This window comes from Phalacrocorax carbo, chromosome 9 (genome assembly GCF_963921805.1).
Source record: "Phalacrocorax carbo chromosome 9, bPhaCar2.1, whole genome shotgun sequence".
NCBI lineage: Eukaryota > Metazoa > Chordata > Aves > Suliformes > Phalacrocoracidae > Phalacrocorax > Phalacrocorax carbo.
The window spans coordinates 22,935,324-22,955,192 of record NC_087521.1 but is presented as its reverse complement, the minus strand read 5'-3'; the positions used below and the strand labels follow the sequence as shown (position 1 = coordinate 22,955,192).

Genomic DNA, 19,869 nt, shown 5'->3' with positions numbered 1-19,869 from the left:
AGATTCAGCTTTTGTTTATGCAGCTCCTATGACAAATGGGTTCTAATTCAGGAGTAGAATGCTTCTCTGCCGGCTAATATATTACAAATTGTTCTGGCAACTGAGATACCACTATGTATTTCTACAAAAGTGATTTATGTTCATGTTTCTTCTGCTGTTCTGGGGTTTTGTTCTTGTTTTTGGGGGGCGTTTTGTTTTTAACTATAGCTACTATAATGAACTATTTCTCTTCACCTTAGAACATCTGCTTGTGGTGAGTCAGCATACTTAGTGCTAGTAAAGTAACTACACTGCAACCCAACACGTTGGGTTCGAGCAAAAAAAAGAAAATTTTTGTTTTTTCACACTGACTTTCTGTACATTGTTAACAGAGCTGTGGCAGACATACGAATAAAAAAATGTTCTGTAAATCTTAAATCTCCCTTATTCACTACTATACAAATGTTACAGAATCTCATAGAATAGGCTGTGAACGTGTCATTAAAATGCTGTTAAGAGACAAAGAGCTCAATGAATATTGCATATTAAAGAGCCTACTACACTAATTCTGGGTATTGAAGAAGCTCATAAAGCCTCTGTGTAAAGATTATACAAGTTACAGTTAAGGTAGGGGCATGTTCAGGAAAGCCAGACATGGTTAAAGCATTCCATGTTCCTGACATTAAGTATTACCAAAGTTTCAATACAAGGAAAACCTAGCCCACTGTTAACGGCTCTCTTCATCCCCGCCGCTCTCACTGAAAAGCGAGCTATTCCCTAATTTCATTCTTGAAAATGCACTGGTAGTTTTGATAAAATCTTAGGATCTATTCCAAAAGACAAGGCAAACAGATGTTTTCAGGATGGATTAGAAACAAGGAAGCCAGACCCACATTAATTTGAGATGACAAAGAAACACACAACACACACACAGGAATTGTTTGCTAGTTGGTTACCTTTGGAAGTGTATTTACAAATTGAACAGAAAACTATGCATCACAGTCTACAATGATTTTGATTAAATTCTACCTCATTTAAAACTGTGTATATTTAGACAAATTTCAGATTTTAAAGTAGTGCAAGTAAATCAGATTCAAAAATCATAAGGGCAAGTTTTAGCATTTTTGAATCAAAAGTCTCTGACAAGTGCACTATTGAAATATCTGTTTATAAGCAACAGAAGACCTGAGAAACGAATTCATAGATTCCTTTACTCCTTCACACCAGCAGACAAGCTATTATGCCTTTTCTAAATTCTCAAAATTTAGGATGTGTCTATATAGTTTGACCTTCACTACTTATAATCAAAAGGAATATTCCACCTCTCGAGAAAATAAAAATCCCTTTGACTAAAAAAGGCAGATATATACACACACACACACACATATCCCTCATTGCAGCCATATATAACAATTAACAATTTTCAAACCTTGGCATGAATTAAAAATGTATATATATATATTTCTATTATATTCACTCATATACCCACACTAGGTAGGTGGGGGGGTGGAGGAAGATAGGGGCATACCATTTCCTTGCTTCCAGTCTTACTGAGTCTTAGAAATCCTGAGACCAGGGTTGCATTAGATAGCGCTTGAACCTATTCCTTTAACTCTGTAAACATGTAATACTTGAGCTTTAACTGTCATTTGTTTAAAAAAACAAAATATTGCAAATTTATTAAGTCTGTCAAAGGTGCTGTTCCTTTCTTAGACTCTGGAGAATCACACTCTTCAGCTGTTACCAATTCTTTCCTTACAAATTTCCTATGCATGTTCTAAATTATTTTCACAAATCAAAAAGTAAATATTGGAGAAAGTCAGAAAGGTTTCTTGCACCAAGTGTTGGACATGAAAGTAAAGGTTACTGAACCAACTAGCTAGTATGAAACACCATGGAATAAAAGGCATTTTGTTCTAGAGTCTACTAGATACTCAGTGTTAATCCACTGATAAATTCAGTTTCAGCAAATAATAAAAATATTTAACCTATACACATTGTCAAAATGAGGTTAGGCTCGGTAGTTTGCATATGACAACTGATTTGTCTGTCTAATAAAGATCACAATATAGTGTACTATGGTTAGTGAGATCTGAAAGATGTGTGCATCATTTTAATCAGCTTTAATGAAAACAAACTGAAAACCATTAGTCTGAAGCGTCCAGAAGCATTAACTCATTAAACTGTATTTCATTAAATAACACAACTCCTTAGCTGAATCCTTCTATTCTATGTCTAGATAGAATTCCACTATTGAAACAGACTACATTATGAACAAAAGACAAAAGCTTCAACAATTTATTAATACCAGAACATCTGAAAGCGACACTCACCTGTGTCTGTAAAAGACTGAATGTCATAGGTAAGATCAACACTTAAATTTTCAGAATTTTCAGTTTTCTTAAACACCAGCCCAATCACCCACATTGTTCGGTATTCTTCCCTGGAAAATTTATACAAAACAGCCATATAATACTGACAGAAGAACTGAATAATAAGTTATCTGCTGCAATAGACAACAGTTGTACATTTTAGCTCCACTACCAATGTGGAGCTTGTCACAGAAACGCAAAAACCAAGGCTGGCATAATGACATGCCCTTTTCATTTGCAATGCAAGAAAAGTCATGAAACGCTGACATATCTATCTCCAGCAAACTTAATAAGCTAAGAGCATCAGTAGATTACTTCCATATAGATTCTCTCATTTTCAGGAGTTACAACTAGCCATCACCACTGTAAAGGAAACAGATTTAAAAGGAGATGGCAGATTTTCAGTGCCTGACCCTGAAAGTACTTAGAAGCTACTCCCTGACTAAACAACTTCCATTTTCCCACTTAAACTTGTCTTCAACTCTCAGATTTCTTAGCTGTAACTGACCATACAAAGTAGAGTTTTCAGGTAAGAAAACCCTCCCTTTGACAGCTCACCTTCACCTAATATACATAGAAGATGAACTATTACATTCTATTAAAGAATATAGTTAACACTTGTATAGCAGCTCAAAACATTTAATGGTTTAATTCAAATGTATTTTCCCTGTTAGACTATTTCAGAAAAAATACATTTAGGCAGGCAGGTGAAAGAACATACAATGTGTACATTGGGAAAATGACCTTTCCTAAAAGCATTGCCCACATCAAGTCCTCTACAATAAGAGCTATTCAGAGCCTGTGATTATGCAGGCAGTTGTAGCTGTATTTACCCAGTAAAATGGTGCTGAAGAGGTACTGCCTGCTTTTGTCCCATTTCACTTGGAACATATATATAATTTATGTACATTTTAAAAAGTAGCACCATACTGTCACTTGAAGCAGTTGATGTCTGGAAAAGGCTGTGTGGAAGATAAACAAGGCTTTTCACATATTCCCAGTGAAGACAAAAATTTCTTCCCCGTTCTCACACTTCACACAAAAATATGATTTCTTACAAGTTAGTTACAACACTATCTAGAAATAAAGTCTTAAAAGATTTTAGCCCACACACCTGCAATCATTGTTTGGAGTGGGAGAAGAGGAGGAAGCAGAGGGGGGAAGGACTTGAAAACCAAATAATTCTAAACAATTTGAAGAGCTTGCTATTGTTTCCACATCCCGAGGAATTCTAACATCAGCCATTACCAAGTTTAAGTGATACGCATCCCAACTGCTGAATTTAGTAACATTAAATGAACATAGTTACTCAAGATTTTTGTTCTACTTTGCCTGATGTTCTACTGAATTCTCAGTGCTACCTCAATTAAAACTGTCTTACCAACTGATGCTAGATGCTCAGAGGCGCTAAGTAGCAGTAGCTAGCACTGATTATTGGCAAGAAATTATGAAATTAATAGTTATTAACAAAAATATATTCTTTCCTTAAAGTTATTTTCTGGCTTAGAAACACTCTTATACAGAAAAAAAGTATCTACTTTTACAAATTCTACTTGAGAAGTGCTTAAAACCATTTGCCTTTAGATGCTGTCATTAAATATTAATCCATTTAAGAGTCTATAAAAATACTACTTCACTTATTAATGAATCAGTATTTTAGCTAAGTAAGTTCCTCATGAAAAAATGGTTTTGCTTACTTGTCAGGATTCTCCTTGGGTGCTGGGAATGACTGTGGATTCACATGGGCCAGCGTAATGAATTCATTCTTCTCCAGGTTTCCAACTAGAATACGGATTTTTGATTCCACCAAGCCCACCCTGCACAGATGTCATTTATTAGCAAGTTCTCATTAATACAAAATAATAGAAGTATCTAACATCATGTATCAGGATAAGATCCTGATACTTCTCCTTACACTAATACTTGAGACTACAAATGAATAGTGCACTATACAGGACAGATTAATTCAGATCAATAAACCAAGTGAATGCGTTCAAAAACTAATGCAAGGGAAGCTTAAGAATGCCCTGAAGCTCTCATTATGGCCTCATTTTACAAATGGAATTAAATAGCAAGACATTACACACCAAGTAAAAGGCAGTCAGCAAGAAAATTCCTATGTATTTTTCCAATATTCTTTTGGATTCAGATGATGAATTTTGAAGATACTCCCAATACCTGACAATCTTAAAACCTCTCTAATAAAGAGAGCAGAAACGAGGCATTTTTGTTTTGAGAAAAAAACATTTGGAGAGGTTGAAAATATACCTCCTCATGCTGCTTATTAAAAAAGGGCATAAGTCTTAAGAAATTAAGATTTGTAAAGTGAACCTGACAGTGCTGCAAAGAAGCAAAATTCAAGCAACAGCCTTTGCTCCCTGGTTCTTCATTTTTACTGTTTTTCAGAAGGGTACCATCTTCATCCAGTTAATTTTGAAACACTGAAGGTCCACTTTATTTCAGTAAAAAAATACCAAATACTCTAGATAATCCCTTGCATCCAAAGTTGACAGGTTTTGGGGTGGTTTGTTGTTGTTGTTTGGTGGTTTTTGTTTTTCTTTTAAATAGCAAGCATTATACTCACCATTCTAGTCGCTGTTTTTCTGTCGGTGCGCTTGCTAGAAGTACAATATAATGCCTTTGGAGATAAAGACAATATGCTATTCTATTTATATTTCTAAAACTAGACATTCAAACCTTAATATTACAACTTTGCAATAAGTTCCACATTGTAAACTACAAATTATTAGCTTAAGTATACACCCTATAATAAAATTGAGCATTAAAGTAGACAAAGGGACTATGTCCCCCAAGCATGTGACCAATGGACTTGAAACATTTCAGATTTTAGGGACATTTGCAGCTATACTTTAATACCAGTAGCCTTAATAAAAGGCTAGGAATGTAGCGCTACTTGAAAAACAGTAGAGATATGTCAATACCTAACGAGATCAGGGATTTAACTGACTAGAGATTCCTTGCAAGTAAAAACAATTTTCACAACCATCTATACCGGTCAGTTGTCTTAGTTGCAACATTGTTTCCAAATAGTTAGAAGTGGTTAGCACACATGCATTCGTTCAAAGTCAAAAATAATACTATCAAATGTAGTTTAAAAAAATTTTATATCTGCATTTTAGAATCGTCTGAAAACACTTATCTGAAACTTCACATGGAATGTTTCCTCTGATGATAATTCTTAAGCTCTCAATTATATTCCAGGATAATCAATGTATACCCACTGTAAGCGAATTTCAGAGAAACAGTATACGAAGCAAGAATGGCATTTTAAACAAAGAAGCCCAAAGGACAGTGGAATGGGAGGGGATTGCTTTTAACCCGAGTTCATAATGAGGGAGGTAAGGGAACCCTACATGTCTACAGTCAGGTTTTTTCAGAAGTTTAGCTGGGAAGTTTAACATCCTACGTCATCCTACTTGGCGTTACTCTATACCGATATGGTATATTTAGGTATCTTCAGAGCAGGATTTAAAGAACAGTGGAAACATTAGGGATTAGACCCCAGTACACGTGCCTCATAGAAAAGAACGCAAGGTCAATGACGGTGAAAATCTATGGTGCAAAGAGCCCTCTGATGCTACAGGCCTTCAAACCACACTGGTAAATAAAAATCAACATATCAAATCAGTATCTACATGTTTCTGTACTTATCTTTAGGTGGCAAGAGAAAAAACCTGCTAAATGCTATAGTCCTTTGAATTCAGTCAGAAAACGTCAATGAAATAAGAGGCCTGGAAAATAAAGATTTGGAGAAACTTCTTCCCCCTTCCGAACAAGGCTTTTTATCTACTGTTTTCTTTTGCATTTTGGCAGTATTAACTGCTTCATACAAAAAAATGTTAAGGAGTTTTTCCTGCTATACTGAAATCCTCATTTTAGTTACTTGTAGGATACCATGACTTAATCATTTATATTCCTAAAACCAAAAAAGAGAATAAGTGTCCTTTATTCAAATCCTGTATGAGAAGTTGCCAATTTCTAGTATCAATTTCTAAGAAGCACTAGATATGCAACCATCATCCCTAAGATTCCTACATCATACGTACCACAGACACTTCCACTTTAGTACGAAAGACAACGTAAGCTTCTTGTTTTTAACTATGTACGAACTGAAGACTACAAATACAAAATCTGCAAGTATCTGAACTCATTTTCCAGTCACTTATTAAAAGCAGCTTTTTTAAAAAAACTTCTGAAGAACTATTTTTTAAAAAAATATGGCTATGTCTAAAAGCATCAAGTAGCTGGTGAGCACCCAGAAAAAAAACCCCTAAGCCTTATTTACGAAAATATGTATAATGATAAGCTATTTTTGCTCAGATAGTGCTAGCTCCTAGCTGAAAAAGGAAAAGATGCAATTTCTCCTGCCTCACCCCCAACTGTTAAACTGCACTAAGAAGGAATTAGTCACTGGAAATCTGCTATTGCCATTTTCAGCAAAACTTAAATAGCACAAGCTGCTAAAAATTAAGACATACTTAGTTCTAGAGCCCAAGGTCTCACTGCTAAATTTCACAAAGACAAGATTTGTTATCAGTTCTTCATTCTTAATCACAAAGAATGCATCTAATTCAGAAGTATCCATTAGTTCATGGTCAAGAAAAGAAATCCCAAAGTTAAGGTTCTACCTCTCAAGGGTGATTTTTACATGCAGGTATTATTTTGGAGTGTATTGGCTTGGTCTTTTTCTGGTGGTGGTTTGGGGTTTTTTTAATTTTTATTTTATTTAGTGGTTGGTTTGAGTGGTGTTTTTTTAAGGAACTGGTGCTGTTTCTCTCCCACTGTCTATCAGCATGTTGTTTCATAAAAACAACCTAATGTAGATATTATGGAATTATCTTACACCATTAACACCTGTACCTACAAAAAAACCAAAGTACTTTTAAGAGTCATACTACTTTTGGAAAAAATTGAGAAGTGAACAGCTGAACTTGTTCACTGCAATTTTTCTTTATTAAGCTGTCCAGGATATACACTTTAAATTATCCAGTGCTTTATCTTAAGTACTATCAAGGCAAGCATTCAAAGTACCTTTTTAAAAGGTATGTTTATGTTCTATTTATAGCAGGATATTGTCTGTATAACAGAGAATATGCTAGAGCTCATTAGTTATTTCTCTCATGACCATACTTCCCTCTTGGTTTTAAACTATAATGATTTCATTCTCGTGTAACACTTCACATTCATGTTATATCCACTGCAAATTATTCTTGTCATTTCCCTGTAAAACACCATATCCAGCAAGTGACTGTTCTTTGTTGTTTCCCTCCCATCTGAAAAACTTAGTTACATGAAGGGCAGATAACACATGCTGTAACTCCCTAACTCCAAGCAATTGTTGACATTTTAAAAATAAATAAAACCAGATTTCCCAATTTTCCCAATTTCTAATCTGCTCCTGCCACGCAGGAATGCAATAGACTCCAGATTTCCTTAGTCACACATCACTGAAGTGTGTTCATTTTAAAGACAGCTAAAAAGTGAGGAGTGTTTACAATCAACATAGATGTTTAGCAAGTAATTGCCACTGAGAGTGATACAGATCTCTGAAAGCATAGCTTTAGGTAAGGAAAATTTTTAGAAGTATGTCTCAGAGCAAGGATCAGATCTCTTATCTGGAAGAGCACTACACACTGTTTTGCATTTCAGCAGGAACAAGTCATGGCACCTACAATTTAAAGAGGAGAGTGTGAAGAGGGGAATAAATCCGAAACATCTACCTTTTGGATGGAGATTTGACCAACAGAACCACATTTACTGCATACTGATGACTGAATAGGAATTTATTTCATAAAGGTCTAAACTTAAGGTAAAACAGATAAAATCTTGGGTAATTTAATTTAAAGCAAGCTCCATAATACCATTCCACAGTTAAAAAAAAATAATTAAAGCAAAGATATTTTATGCAAAACATACAAAACCTGGATATTTAATGTTGGCAAAAGAAGCTTTTATTGCTAAACTGACAAAACTGCTAACGTTGGTACAGAAAACACTATATTAAAATAGGTATTATTTCAAATGACATTTACTGTTTCCTATTTTTTCCTAGTTTTGAAAGAAACAGAAAATGTACTAGGGAACTTATTAGCAACCTCTTGAGCAGAAACTGATTTGTCTGTGGCCCACTTTTAACTTTAAAAAATAACATAACTTTACAGTACTCTCAAGTGTTTTCAAACTTAACCTCAAAGGTACAACACAAAAGCCATCCAAACATTTTAAAGCTTTTATCATGCAAAAGATAGAAACAAAACACAGACACATTATGAAGGTCATAAGTCTCTTTTAATGGGGGAACTGTATATTTCAATCTTGTTTAGATTAGTACATAACCAACCATCCACCCAACACAGAAACAAGTGTAAAATATTTGCTCTTGATTCAAGAAAAATGGGTCTCCAATTTCAACTGAGGGCAAAGAAGATGTAGTCCGTATTTTAATAATCCATATTTATTATAAAAATACAACTTTCAGCAAGTCCATATACATTTAACAAGCTTCTGCCCCACAATCGTATTACTAGAAACCCTAAAAATGTGAAGTGTGAACTTCAGTATTTCCCCTCAAGACATTACAAAATTAGAGAAGCTAGGTGTAAAAGAGTATTAATAAAGAGCCAAAAGCCTTAAGCTTTAATGAAAAAGTCTAGTAATACCTAGTACATCTGGCAGTTAGTCAACACAATTGCAAAAATATCTTTTATTGTCAGAGTGAACTGCTGACTATATTGACAGAAGAACACACAGTTTCAAGTACGTATTCATCTTAAATATTGACCTTCAAAATTAGTTCATTTAATATCTTGTTTCCTGGGAGGCAAGACCCATTTTTAGAATGCTTACTGACACCACTAAAGAACATTTCTGTTAGTTTAACCAGCTGATATGTCTTCAATTTTATTGGTGGCATACCAATCATAGTTAACAGGTGACACTAAATATCTGGTCAGGGACTAACAGGTTTCTGAAATACTTTTTTGTCTGTAGCATGTATCTGAAGAAGTTATTCATTTTCTAAGAGAAAGGTCAATAGTGCATTCAATCCCCCTCTGTATAGAAAAGTCCTAACAAAACACTTTTTGGAAGTCTAATGTAAGTATATTTAAGATCCTGTGCTACAGAGCATCATTAGATATTTTAACTGATAAAACTTAAAATATTCTGCCATGCCATAAAATACATACTTGTACTTTTGAAAGAAGTTTGGAGCTTCAAAAAGTTTGGACCACTCTGCCTTACTCAGCAAAATTTCATCTGTGATAGCAAGACCTAAATTATAAAAAAACATTTAAATCTTTTTTTTTAAATCAGTTTAGTACCCAGAGTAAAAACAGCTTATTAACTTAGCAGAGGTTACTACAAATTATTTCCCCCCTTCAAATTCAAATTAATTTATCAACAAGCTTTATACTCCAGCCATACCTTAAGTGGTCATTAGTTATACAAATCATATTAATAAGAACCTCAATAAAATGTTTATAAATGTATGTTAATTGATTAGACTGGTGATTTCACGTATTTTTGCTTTGCAGTGTAACGCAGTTCAATTTAATATTTTGTGCATGCCACAGTAACTACTCAGTAAAGAAGATAGATATATTTTTCCTTCCAGTACCTGAATCATCTCTTGTGCAAGGCATTGTAAAATACAGCAAAGAAACAGTGAGACAATAAGCTACTGCTCTGCATGAGAACGTTATTGGTAGTTGCTCTCTGCATCCAGTCTACTCCTTGCTTTGATAATATCTTCTCTTATGCACTATAATTATTATTAGATTACCAGGGTAAATCTAGAGGACTCATCTCTGAGCAAGTATACTGTCTTATATTAGGCCTAGAAACAGCCATCAAGTGGCATTACGACACTAATCTTCCATGTGGCATGACACAATCTTAAGCCATTGAAACAAACAAAAGAAGATACTGTGCTGTTAATTCTCATTTTCAGAGTGCCAGGCATTCTAATTAATTACCCTCAGTTTCTAATAGTGAAGGACAGATCTGCAGAAGTCTTTACTGAATTTGGAACTTTAAGCCACACAAGCATAACAGGCCAAGTTCCACCTCCCTCAGAAGACAGTCCTCATGTCAGTAAGCTGTTTAACATCCTCCCACCCCACCCCTCACAAAGCATAGCCACAATGGAACTGTTTTAAATCCATCTGAAAACATTTATATAGAGAGCATAAGATAATACTTACCTTGTTTAAATTCCTCAACCATGACCATCCGTGTGGAAACGGACACATTGTAGGTAGAGTTCTGCTGTGGGTATGCTGGTGTAATTATAGGCATAAGATGGTACCTATCACTGGGGTTTACCTATATATAACAACAGCCAATCAGTTTTCTTCAAGCATATACATGAGTTAACAAATTTGGATTTCTCCCTTTACTACAACCAAGTCTTAAGTTCTAAGAGACCTTAGCTTGCAGACCAAGTAAATTTACTAACAGTTCAGCGAAAGTTTAGAGAACAAGGATAACACTTTCACAAAGGACGTCATTCTGAACCACAGTGATGTGGGAGGGCTGTAACCTGTCAGCACATCAAGATCAAGTTGCAGTCCCTTCTAAGTCCAGAAACACCAACTGAACAATATCTCTCCTTAATAGAAATTAGCTTGTGATCACGTCAAAACAAGGATACCTTATCACATGAGCACCTTCAGAAGAATGACTGTCTTCAGACCTTGTGAAAAATATTTTATACTTTATTTCTGTAACACTACTGAAAAATAAAGAGCCAGCTTAAGATGAGAGGCTCTAGGCAACCTGATAGAAGCATCACTTGTGTTAACGTATCTTTTATTAAACAGCACACAGGGAAACAAAAGAATGGACAAGAGACACACACACAAAGTACATTTAAAACAGCATTAGGGTAGCAATCTTGTAGATGGTAAATTAAAAGATAAAACCCTGTCATTAACTTACCCCACTTTGCTTAGCTACTACAACGCAGACAGTTCCCATCACACACTACCCTCAAACCCCCTATTCCCAGGAATAACAGTAAGACTCAAGAACACTTTATCAACTGTCCCACATTATTTAAACGTGGACTTTTGTCAAGCAGAAAAAACAGGTTTGAAGTACAAAAGGGCATACAACTCAGCCTCTGGTGCTTACACCATTCACCAAAAAAAAGATCAGTTGAACACCAACTATTCTAAAATTGACAAAACAGCATTGAACACATTCACGCTGTGCTCTACTGAAACCTCAGAATGTGAGCTGTGCATCTGCTGCAAGCTGTTTCATTGATTGCCTGAAGGACATTAATGTCCAATGTCCTTAATGTAAGTGCTACAAAGTTGGAGATCAAATATTGAAAATAAATACAAAACAACTTAAAGATTTCAAGTTACGATCTTCATTGGTCCAAGCTGAAAAGACACATCACTACAACTATATGGATCCGAACCTATCCAGCTGTGGCTGTTGCACTGAAGTAAATTCAATATACTTGCAAAAGTAACAGGTTTTAAGTCAGAGGCAAAGCATTTTAAGATAAGCAGTTTTTCAAAAATGCATTGCTTTAAGGTGTGTGTCTAATTACACTGAATATTTATTAGGATTGTTTACTGCAAAAGTTGGGAGTCAAAAGTACATTGCTCAGCAAGTGTGCTTCAAGCCGTCAGTTTAGAAAATTAAGCTTGTTCCACGCTCAGGAGAACTAGAGGTTACTTACAAAGATGTCATAATACCAAAATATTTAAATTTAATAAACCCAAAGTGAAGTTCAACTAGGATTCTTCAAGCAACTGAATTTATTGCACAGTGTGACTTATAGGGGAAAAAATAATACACTAACCCTTGGGTCCCATACAGGCAAATTAAGATTGCATTCTTCTGGCTGTTTCAATAGCACTGGATTTGGCCATTCCCTGTTCAAAAAGATTGTAGCACTGAATAAGACTATTGGATATAATCATGTATGTTCAACAAACAATACTTTTGAATGCCATCCTTCTTAACTCTGCTCTCAAGGTAAAGCATCATTTCCTCAAGACTACACTGGTCTAACTGGGGTTAAATAAGCTGTATTGCTGTACTATGATACAGCTGTAATTAGCTTCTCCAGGGCATCAGAACAATGAATTTTCTGTAGTCTCGGAGCTTTATAATCACTGGTTTTAGTAACTAAAGTAAACTCGTCTAAATTCTTCTTGAAATATACCTATCGAAGAAGATGGACCCAATGTCAATCTTCATAGAGGAATTCCAAGCTAGCTGTTTCATGAATTACAAAAACAGCCAGCATGATTATAGCAACGTTACAAAACATATGTATTTTTTAAAATTCCGATCAAGAAAAAAACATGCTGAATGAAACAACAAAAAGTAACACTTCTTTTCTTCAAGTTGTCTCTACTCCCACAAGTAAGTTATCTCCTTATAAAGAGTAGAAGTCAGTTAATCTCTTGATATTTGTATATTAATGCTCCTATGCTATCCACATATAAAGTGGACAGCAGTGTAAGGAACACATTCAGCAGGGTTTGCAACTAATTTTCCTCTGTTAGCTATGTGTGGCTATAACACCTGTGGATCCAAGACAGTGAAACTGTGGAAGTTATCTTCACATTAAGGAAAGACACTATACTTGAAGTAAAGCTTGTACAACTTGGTACAATGATTCTTAAAAACTGTCAATTTCTCATGAAGAATATAGGTAGCCAGGCATTCTCTTCCCAAAAAAGAGCATTCATTTGTAATCTACTTTTGCCCCATCCATTCTAAATTTACTCAGAACATTCCCATTGTTCCCATCAGAGTTATTTAAACCATCCTTTGAAACTAACTAGCTCAGGAGTATGAAGCCATATGTTGTTCAAAACACCTTCTCTCCAGACTGAACATGATTAAAAAAAAAAAAACCAAAAAAAAACCACACACTTTTGCCACCGGTTCACCTAAACTGCATTTAAGCTATGTGCCTGAACCAGATATTAGCAGGCCTCCTTTTCCCATTATCTCAGTACCCGAATGTCAAAGGCTAACTTTTGGGGTGTTTGCTTTTATTTAGCACTATATAAGTATTTTACCTGAAGAGTAATGTTGAGTTAAAACAAATACCTAATAAAATTTTATTTAAGAACTGGGTGGTTTGGTATACTTTAAGAACAAGACATGTTGGATGACATTAAAAACTCAAGCTAACAAATTCCTGGCAGCAAGAGCAATGCTTATAACTACCACGGTAATCTGTAACATCTGAAAATGATACCATAAAAACAGGACTAAAATTTAGTGTCTACAAACAATTTTATTTTAGCGTAATCTAAATTTAAAAAAACATACCATTTAGAAAATACCAAGAAAAATTTATGTACAAGAGTTGATGCTATTGCATTTGGATAAAGCTGGCAAGTTCTTGCTACGAGCATAGCCCAGGAAACTCCGCCAAGGAAACCTAGTATATTGGAATAGATGTTGTGGCCTGTGGATTGAGAAGGAAAGAGACAAAAAGGAGAGAGTTATCAGCAACTGTAAGAGTTAACGAAAACTCCACAAGTTTTGGAATATAACTGCTTACGTTTTGCCCATAGTTTGATAGCTCTCAGTGTTAACCTGAAGTTGTCAATGTTTGGTACTAGATGCAGAATTTCATCGGTTACCCGGCAACCTGCCAAAAGAAAAAAATCCATTACACTTGCTGCCTCCAAAGTTTTTTGCTTGCTTGCTTACCCTCCCTCACCTTCAAAGCTATCAAACTTTGCAGATCAGCATACTGGAAATTAACTTTGTATTTTGATCACTTTTGATTTAGAAAGCTTAACATAATTTAATTTGTTTTTTCTTTTTTACTGTTTTACAGCAGCACCCGAAGACAACTGATGCATGCATAGTTACAGTTTTGGAGTGCTGATTCTCTGTTATTAATGAATAGCACAAGCTGTTTAAGAAACAAAAAACTTCCAAGTTCTGCTGTTACAGGATTACACGCAGCATATCATAAAACACACAGACATTAAGAGCACGAGTCTTCACAGACCTACAGAAAACTTGGAAGTCATAGGTCTAAGTTTTGTTTGACTGGATAAGAGTGGGCAAAAAATAATAGTTTTTAAACGTGAGTTGTATCATTGCTTTGATGAGATTTTTTTCAGGCTTAAGAATAACATTACAGATGACACTAACTGCTTGGTTTTTTGTTGGTTTTGTGGGTTTTTTGTTTTGTTTTAAACAATAATGAGTAATTCATTGTTGCTAAATAGTTGCACAGAGCTGGTTGCAAGAAAATAGTATTATCTAAGACTAGGAGTTCCTTTCAAAGCAAGTATGAGGCAAGTATGAATCTAGAGACTGCACATAGGTGAACTACACAAAACAGTGCAAGTTGCTGTGGTATTCTCATGTTATCAAATTTTCACCTCATAACAGAAATTAGGGATCTCACAGGCTCCTCCTCCCTGCCAAGCTTTATACAGGCTGAAGCCCCTACCATCCCATACATAAATTTTGGGTTTTTTTAAGCTGCAGTATTATAGAAAAGTTAAGGGTTACACAACCTGGTAAGCTACTGAAGACCTGACCTCAACCTGACAGTATTTTCATATCCCCAATTTACCACTGAATCAATTTCATTTATGTTTATGCATATTAAAACATATACGAATTAAAAAACATGCACACATCTTTATTTACAGAAATAGTGCTCCACACAAGTCTTGTAAGTCCCATTAATTTCTAGACAGCACCATTTACTACCCAAATAAAAGAAAAACAGTTATGAAAATCTGGGCAACAAGAAAAGCCCCTTCTCTCCCAAAAGACATAAAAACTGATTATGACTTCATTTCCAGACACGGAGTTGCTATATTTTCAGTCAAGTCCACATCTAAACTCCTGTATCAAACTATCTAGGACAGTTATTAAGATTAGACAGGAAGTTTATATGCAAAACTGTATATACATACCATTAAGACTTCGTATGCATCTAATGTCTAAATTTTTAAGCAGGCTATCGTCTCGTAGGTCTAGGTCCTCAGGAATAGTTTGCAGTGCTAATCTTGCAAACAAAATATCAATCTTGAAAAAAAGAGAGATAAGACATTAGAAAACTTTTTTTCCTCTGTATAACTAATTCGGTACCCCATTTTCATCAAGTTTACTGGTAACAGTCTTCCTAGTACAAAGGATCTCTTTAAACAATACATACTAACACCCTTCACAGACACTAAAAGAAACACTTTCAGATGCTTCATGCATCTTATGATTCATTTTCCAAGAGGATAAAATACACATTAATACAGAATGAGCACGCCCATAAAAACTATGTCGACTGTCAATGTAAATAATCATTTGGTGACAAGCACCACTTGTAGGTCCAGAATACAAAATTCTACTATGTCAGAGCAAGTTGTGAAAACATACCCTAGTTTTAACATAAATACTCTCAAAATTATCACTGAATTACAGAAGAGACCTTTCCCATCTAGCACCATGAAGCATACATGCAACCAGTTGCCTCTGCATATGACCAGTATCTATGAAAATTCTAGATATCTGATTACAGAAAACATGAAGTTCTGCAAATCCAGCAAGCTAGCGTATCTTTTTTTTAAGTGTTTTAATTATGCCATATTTCTTTGTATTACTACTTCAATAATTCATCGTCTGTCATTTGTCATTGACAGCTTTTCAGGTCAAGAACATCTAAGGTACTATTCAGCACGGAACTAGAGTTTTACACTGTCCCATACACAGCAAAAACATACACAGAGTTGAGAAGTCAGTTTGCCTTTCCAGTCTTAGACTAGATAGTGTGATGAGGATATAAAGTGCGTATCAGCAGCTGGTCTGGTAGGCACCCACGGCCCCTTCACCAGATGAGGCTTTTAATCATCATAAACTAATACTACCTCACCTACAAGATGATAAAATACCTGGTGCTATTGCACCAAGAACAAAACTGTTTTAGTTATAGTAAAACTATTTCAGATAAAATGAAGCTGAAGGTACTTTAAGATCAAGAAGTTTTTGTAACTGCTTAAAATTTTGTATCCTTCTGTTTTGAACTATGAATTACTTTTCTTTGGAGAAGTCTGAAGTATTCAGTGCACTTCTGATTTTAAAGTCTTTAATAGTAGGTCTTAACAACATCGTATACTACAAGTAGAAGTTTCTACGTAAAACAAAAGTACTACTACTCATGGTAAAAGAAGCTCAAAATTAACTTCAGCCTGAAGTTCTATTCTGACTTCTAGAAGGTCTAGCACCTCTACAGATTCTAAGTTCATTGACAATAAAATGATTTTTCCAGTTGAGAAATTTATACCCTGTCCTATGTCATTTGGGGAGGTGGGGTTGCAGGGGGGACACACACACGGAATCTGTTTTCTATAGGGGGAGGGGAAAAAAAATCAAGAATGTTTTGATTATTTTAGGAACATAAAACGCTTATGTAAAAACGGGGATTGGCAGAAACTTCCGAAGTTTAACTGAGAGGGTCACCTTAAAACTAAAGTCGTTTTCCTCAGTTCTAAGATTTCCTTTACAGACAGAGTAACTTCTGACACCTTTTGCCTGCATTAGGAAAAGGAAAATGAAATTAAAGTCTTCTGATACTGGCATACTGGGTACAAACGTAACCATCAGAAATTATGGCCTAACAACACTGGTATATATAAAGAGAGTGGTTATCATTTAGTGTTCAAGATCAGAGAACTCTCATGCACTGTCAGCAATGCGGATTAAGTCTCAGTCATAAATCTAAGCAATCAGAACTCATTATATTACTATATTGGAACAAGACACTACTAGTCTTATAGCAGATAGTCCTTTTATTTCCTTATTTAGGCTTGTATTTTGAACTTCATTTTTTAAAAAGGAGAGACAACACGGTCTTGAAAGTAAATGACTAAGTAGAGTAGTTAGTAACAGACTAACTGGAGGAGCCTATGGCAAGTTTCGGTATTTGGAATGAATACTTAAGCTATATAAAAAGAAAAGATTCTCCAGAATGATGTTCCTAATACCCAACTATATATAGATAGGAATAAAATGGCTGACAGACGTGAGTCACAGGCTAGCTTACTGCATGATACCACTTTTCTCTGCACATTTGGAGTAAAATACATCTCTGCCTAAGTGTCAACTGACACAAATGTCAGTCAAAATACAAATAAGTAAAGCTGGATGGATATGGGCAAGGGGGGTAGTTCACCATCTTCCTGGGACTCAAAAATTGCCATTACCCTAACTAATGACCATCATAATTGCAAGGCAGATATTTAACTCAAACTGCGAGAGAAGGAACTGTCCAGTTTTGCATTCAACACTACAGCTCTTCAAATCACGTCATATGTCAGAAGATTAGCTTGGGAATTCTTTCCCCACTGTGAAGTACCCTTCTTATACACACCAGTTCCCAGATGACATAATCCAGGTACAAGTCTGATGAACTGTGTCTATGAACAGTTCATATGTTTTTGTCTTTTCTTGGTAGACAAGATGACAGGTTGACCACAAAACAGTCTGAGAAAGATTAACAAAGTATCTTTTGAAAGCAGCAGTCCTGTTTTCTCAGCAATTTCTCCCCAAATAGTAAAAATAGTAAAAATCCAAGACAGCTGATCCATCAAGCAAACTGGTCAGAAACTGGCAGGCCAAAACCCCATTGTTTTGCTCATGTGTTTACAGATGTCCAAAGAGATCAGGACAAAGGGAATACCCAGTTTGCCTTCAACAGTACATTTTTGAGATCTGATCAAAGATCACACAATTTCCCATAGTATAAGGTATTGAAGCCAATCTGAATTTAAGGTTTGCCTAGTTAATCATTAGCAGTCAAAAAATTACTGCAGCCGCATTATTTATTAATATAATTTCTATTAAATATTAAGTCTTAATAATGCCAATACTGGTACTCTTCAGGTCAGTACACTCATCAGTACAAGTGGGTACCAGTGCCTAAAAAAGAACAGAGATATTCTACACACAGCTTTAAGTACATCAAGAAAGACCTGTTTCAGTCTTAAAGCCACATTTTAAATTACAGAACTAAGGGCTGTTGTCAAGACCTTGGTATGAACTTCGGAGAGTCACTTTAATAGCATTCACATTAATGAATACCACGAGTTACTGAGATCTTGAAAACATTTCAAGCATGTTCTACCAAAACAAAAAAAAAAAAACAAACAAACACAAAACTTTACCTCTATTCCATCAAAACAAAGTTTAATAACTGGGACAAAAGCTTCTTCAACAGCCTGGGGGGAAAAGAGTTGGATTTTATTTTCCATGTAGAGAAGAACATTTACAAGCAACAGCTAGCAGGTCTAAACAATCACAATGAAATGCTACACATACAGATGCTTTTCTGTTTTCAGGTTGTTTTTTGTCAGCCACCTCTTTCTCCACCACTGAGAATTTACACAATAAGCACCTATCTACTATGTGCTACAACTGTCTAGATGTTAATTATAACTCAAACTCACACCAACCCACTTGATGATGTTACCTTAAGGTCCAACTCTTTCTCATGTAGGAGATGATCAAGCACCTTTTACTCCTCATAGCATCTCTAAGTATTCTACGGCCAACCTATGGAGGTTCTTACTGTAAGAGGCCTCTTACTTCTATTGTTTCTGCACTCAGTACTTTGAGAAATGACAACTGTGTGACTATGCAGTCTGACTTCACCTAAACCAGCTGCAGGCTATCAGTCTCCAGAGCTCGTGCATCTTTTCTAAACGTGGTCATTAATAAGGTATTTCAACAAACAGTATCTGTGATGAAACTATGGAACTTTGCGTCTACTCTGCAATCAGCTAAGAATACCACCTTCCTGAACTGAGCACCTGAACTAAATGCAGATCTGCAGGGCACTGCTTTTGTAAAACAAAGAACGCTGCATACTTCCAAAGAAGAAACGTTAGGTACTGCCAGAGGCTAAACAGTTCTAAGTGTTCCAGTTCTTAACAAGAGGAGGAGAGGACACTATTTTATGAACTTAACCTTCATTAAGGTTACCTTAATGTTACTGGTTGGCAGGATGAATCCTAAGTAAAATATTACGTTCACAATTCTCTCAGACTCTCTAATGCAGCCACTAAGAAAGTATAAGGTTCCCTGAAGATGTAGACATACATAGACCTAGCTGGAACGATTGAAAAGTTTTATGACACCCTGACCTAAAGGTTATTTGCATCACTGCAGAGCTATGCTGAAGAGCGTACATGATCTACCTCGCTGCTAAATCAACTACATTATCTTGAGGTTATAGATAGAGCATAACAAAGTTAATTGGAAATCTGAAAATCAGAATCCTCTTAATTATAGCATGTAGGTTTAAAGATTACTAAAAGCATTCTAAAAGTGAAGCATTCAAAACAGTTGTTTCAGTGCATACAGTATTAGCACCAGATGTTTGCACTGCCCTGGTAGTTACCAACTATGGGATGCACAGAGTGAAAGAATGCTGCAGACAGAGTCCCATTTATTTTATGGGAGCAGGACTAAACCAAATAAATGTTAATACTTG

The 19,869-nt window shown here is 35.5% G+C and overlaps 1 protein-coding gene across 7 annotated transcripts in view; it reads right to left on the bottom strand.

The window, feature by feature from the left end:
- PAPOLA (poly(A) polymerase alpha) overlaps positions 1 to 19,869 on the bottom strand; it is a 46,432-nt gene that overhangs the window by 12,268 nt on the left and 14,295 nt on the right. For all 7 annotated transcript variants that reach the window (XM_064460721.1, XM_064460724.1, XM_064460723.1 and 4 more), the window contains exons 6-15: positions 18,542 to 18,595; positions 15,302 to 15,413; positions 13,918 to 14,007; positions 13,683 to 13,821; positions 12,193 to 12,265; positions 10,577 to 10,697; positions 9,560 to 9,644; positions 4,936 to 4,989; positions 4,049 to 4,168; positions 2,313 to 2,422 (exon numbers count right to left, since the gene is read on the bottom strand). In XM_064460721.1, the coding sequence (XP_064316791.1) occupies positions 2,313 to 2,422; positions 4,049 to 4,168; positions 4,936 to 4,989; positions 9,560 to 9,644; positions 10,577 to 10,697; positions 12,193 to 12,265; positions 13,683 to 13,821; positions 13,918 to 14,007; positions 15,302 to 15,413; positions 18,542 to 18,595 (958 nt within the window). The remainder of the gene's footprint in view (positions 1 to 2,312; positions 2,423 to 4,048; positions 4,169 to 4,935; positions 4,990 to 9,559; positions 9,645 to 10,576; positions 10,698 to 12,192; positions 12,266 to 13,682; positions 13,822 to 13,917; positions 14,008 to 15,301; positions 15,414 to 18,541; positions 18,596 to 19,869) is intronic.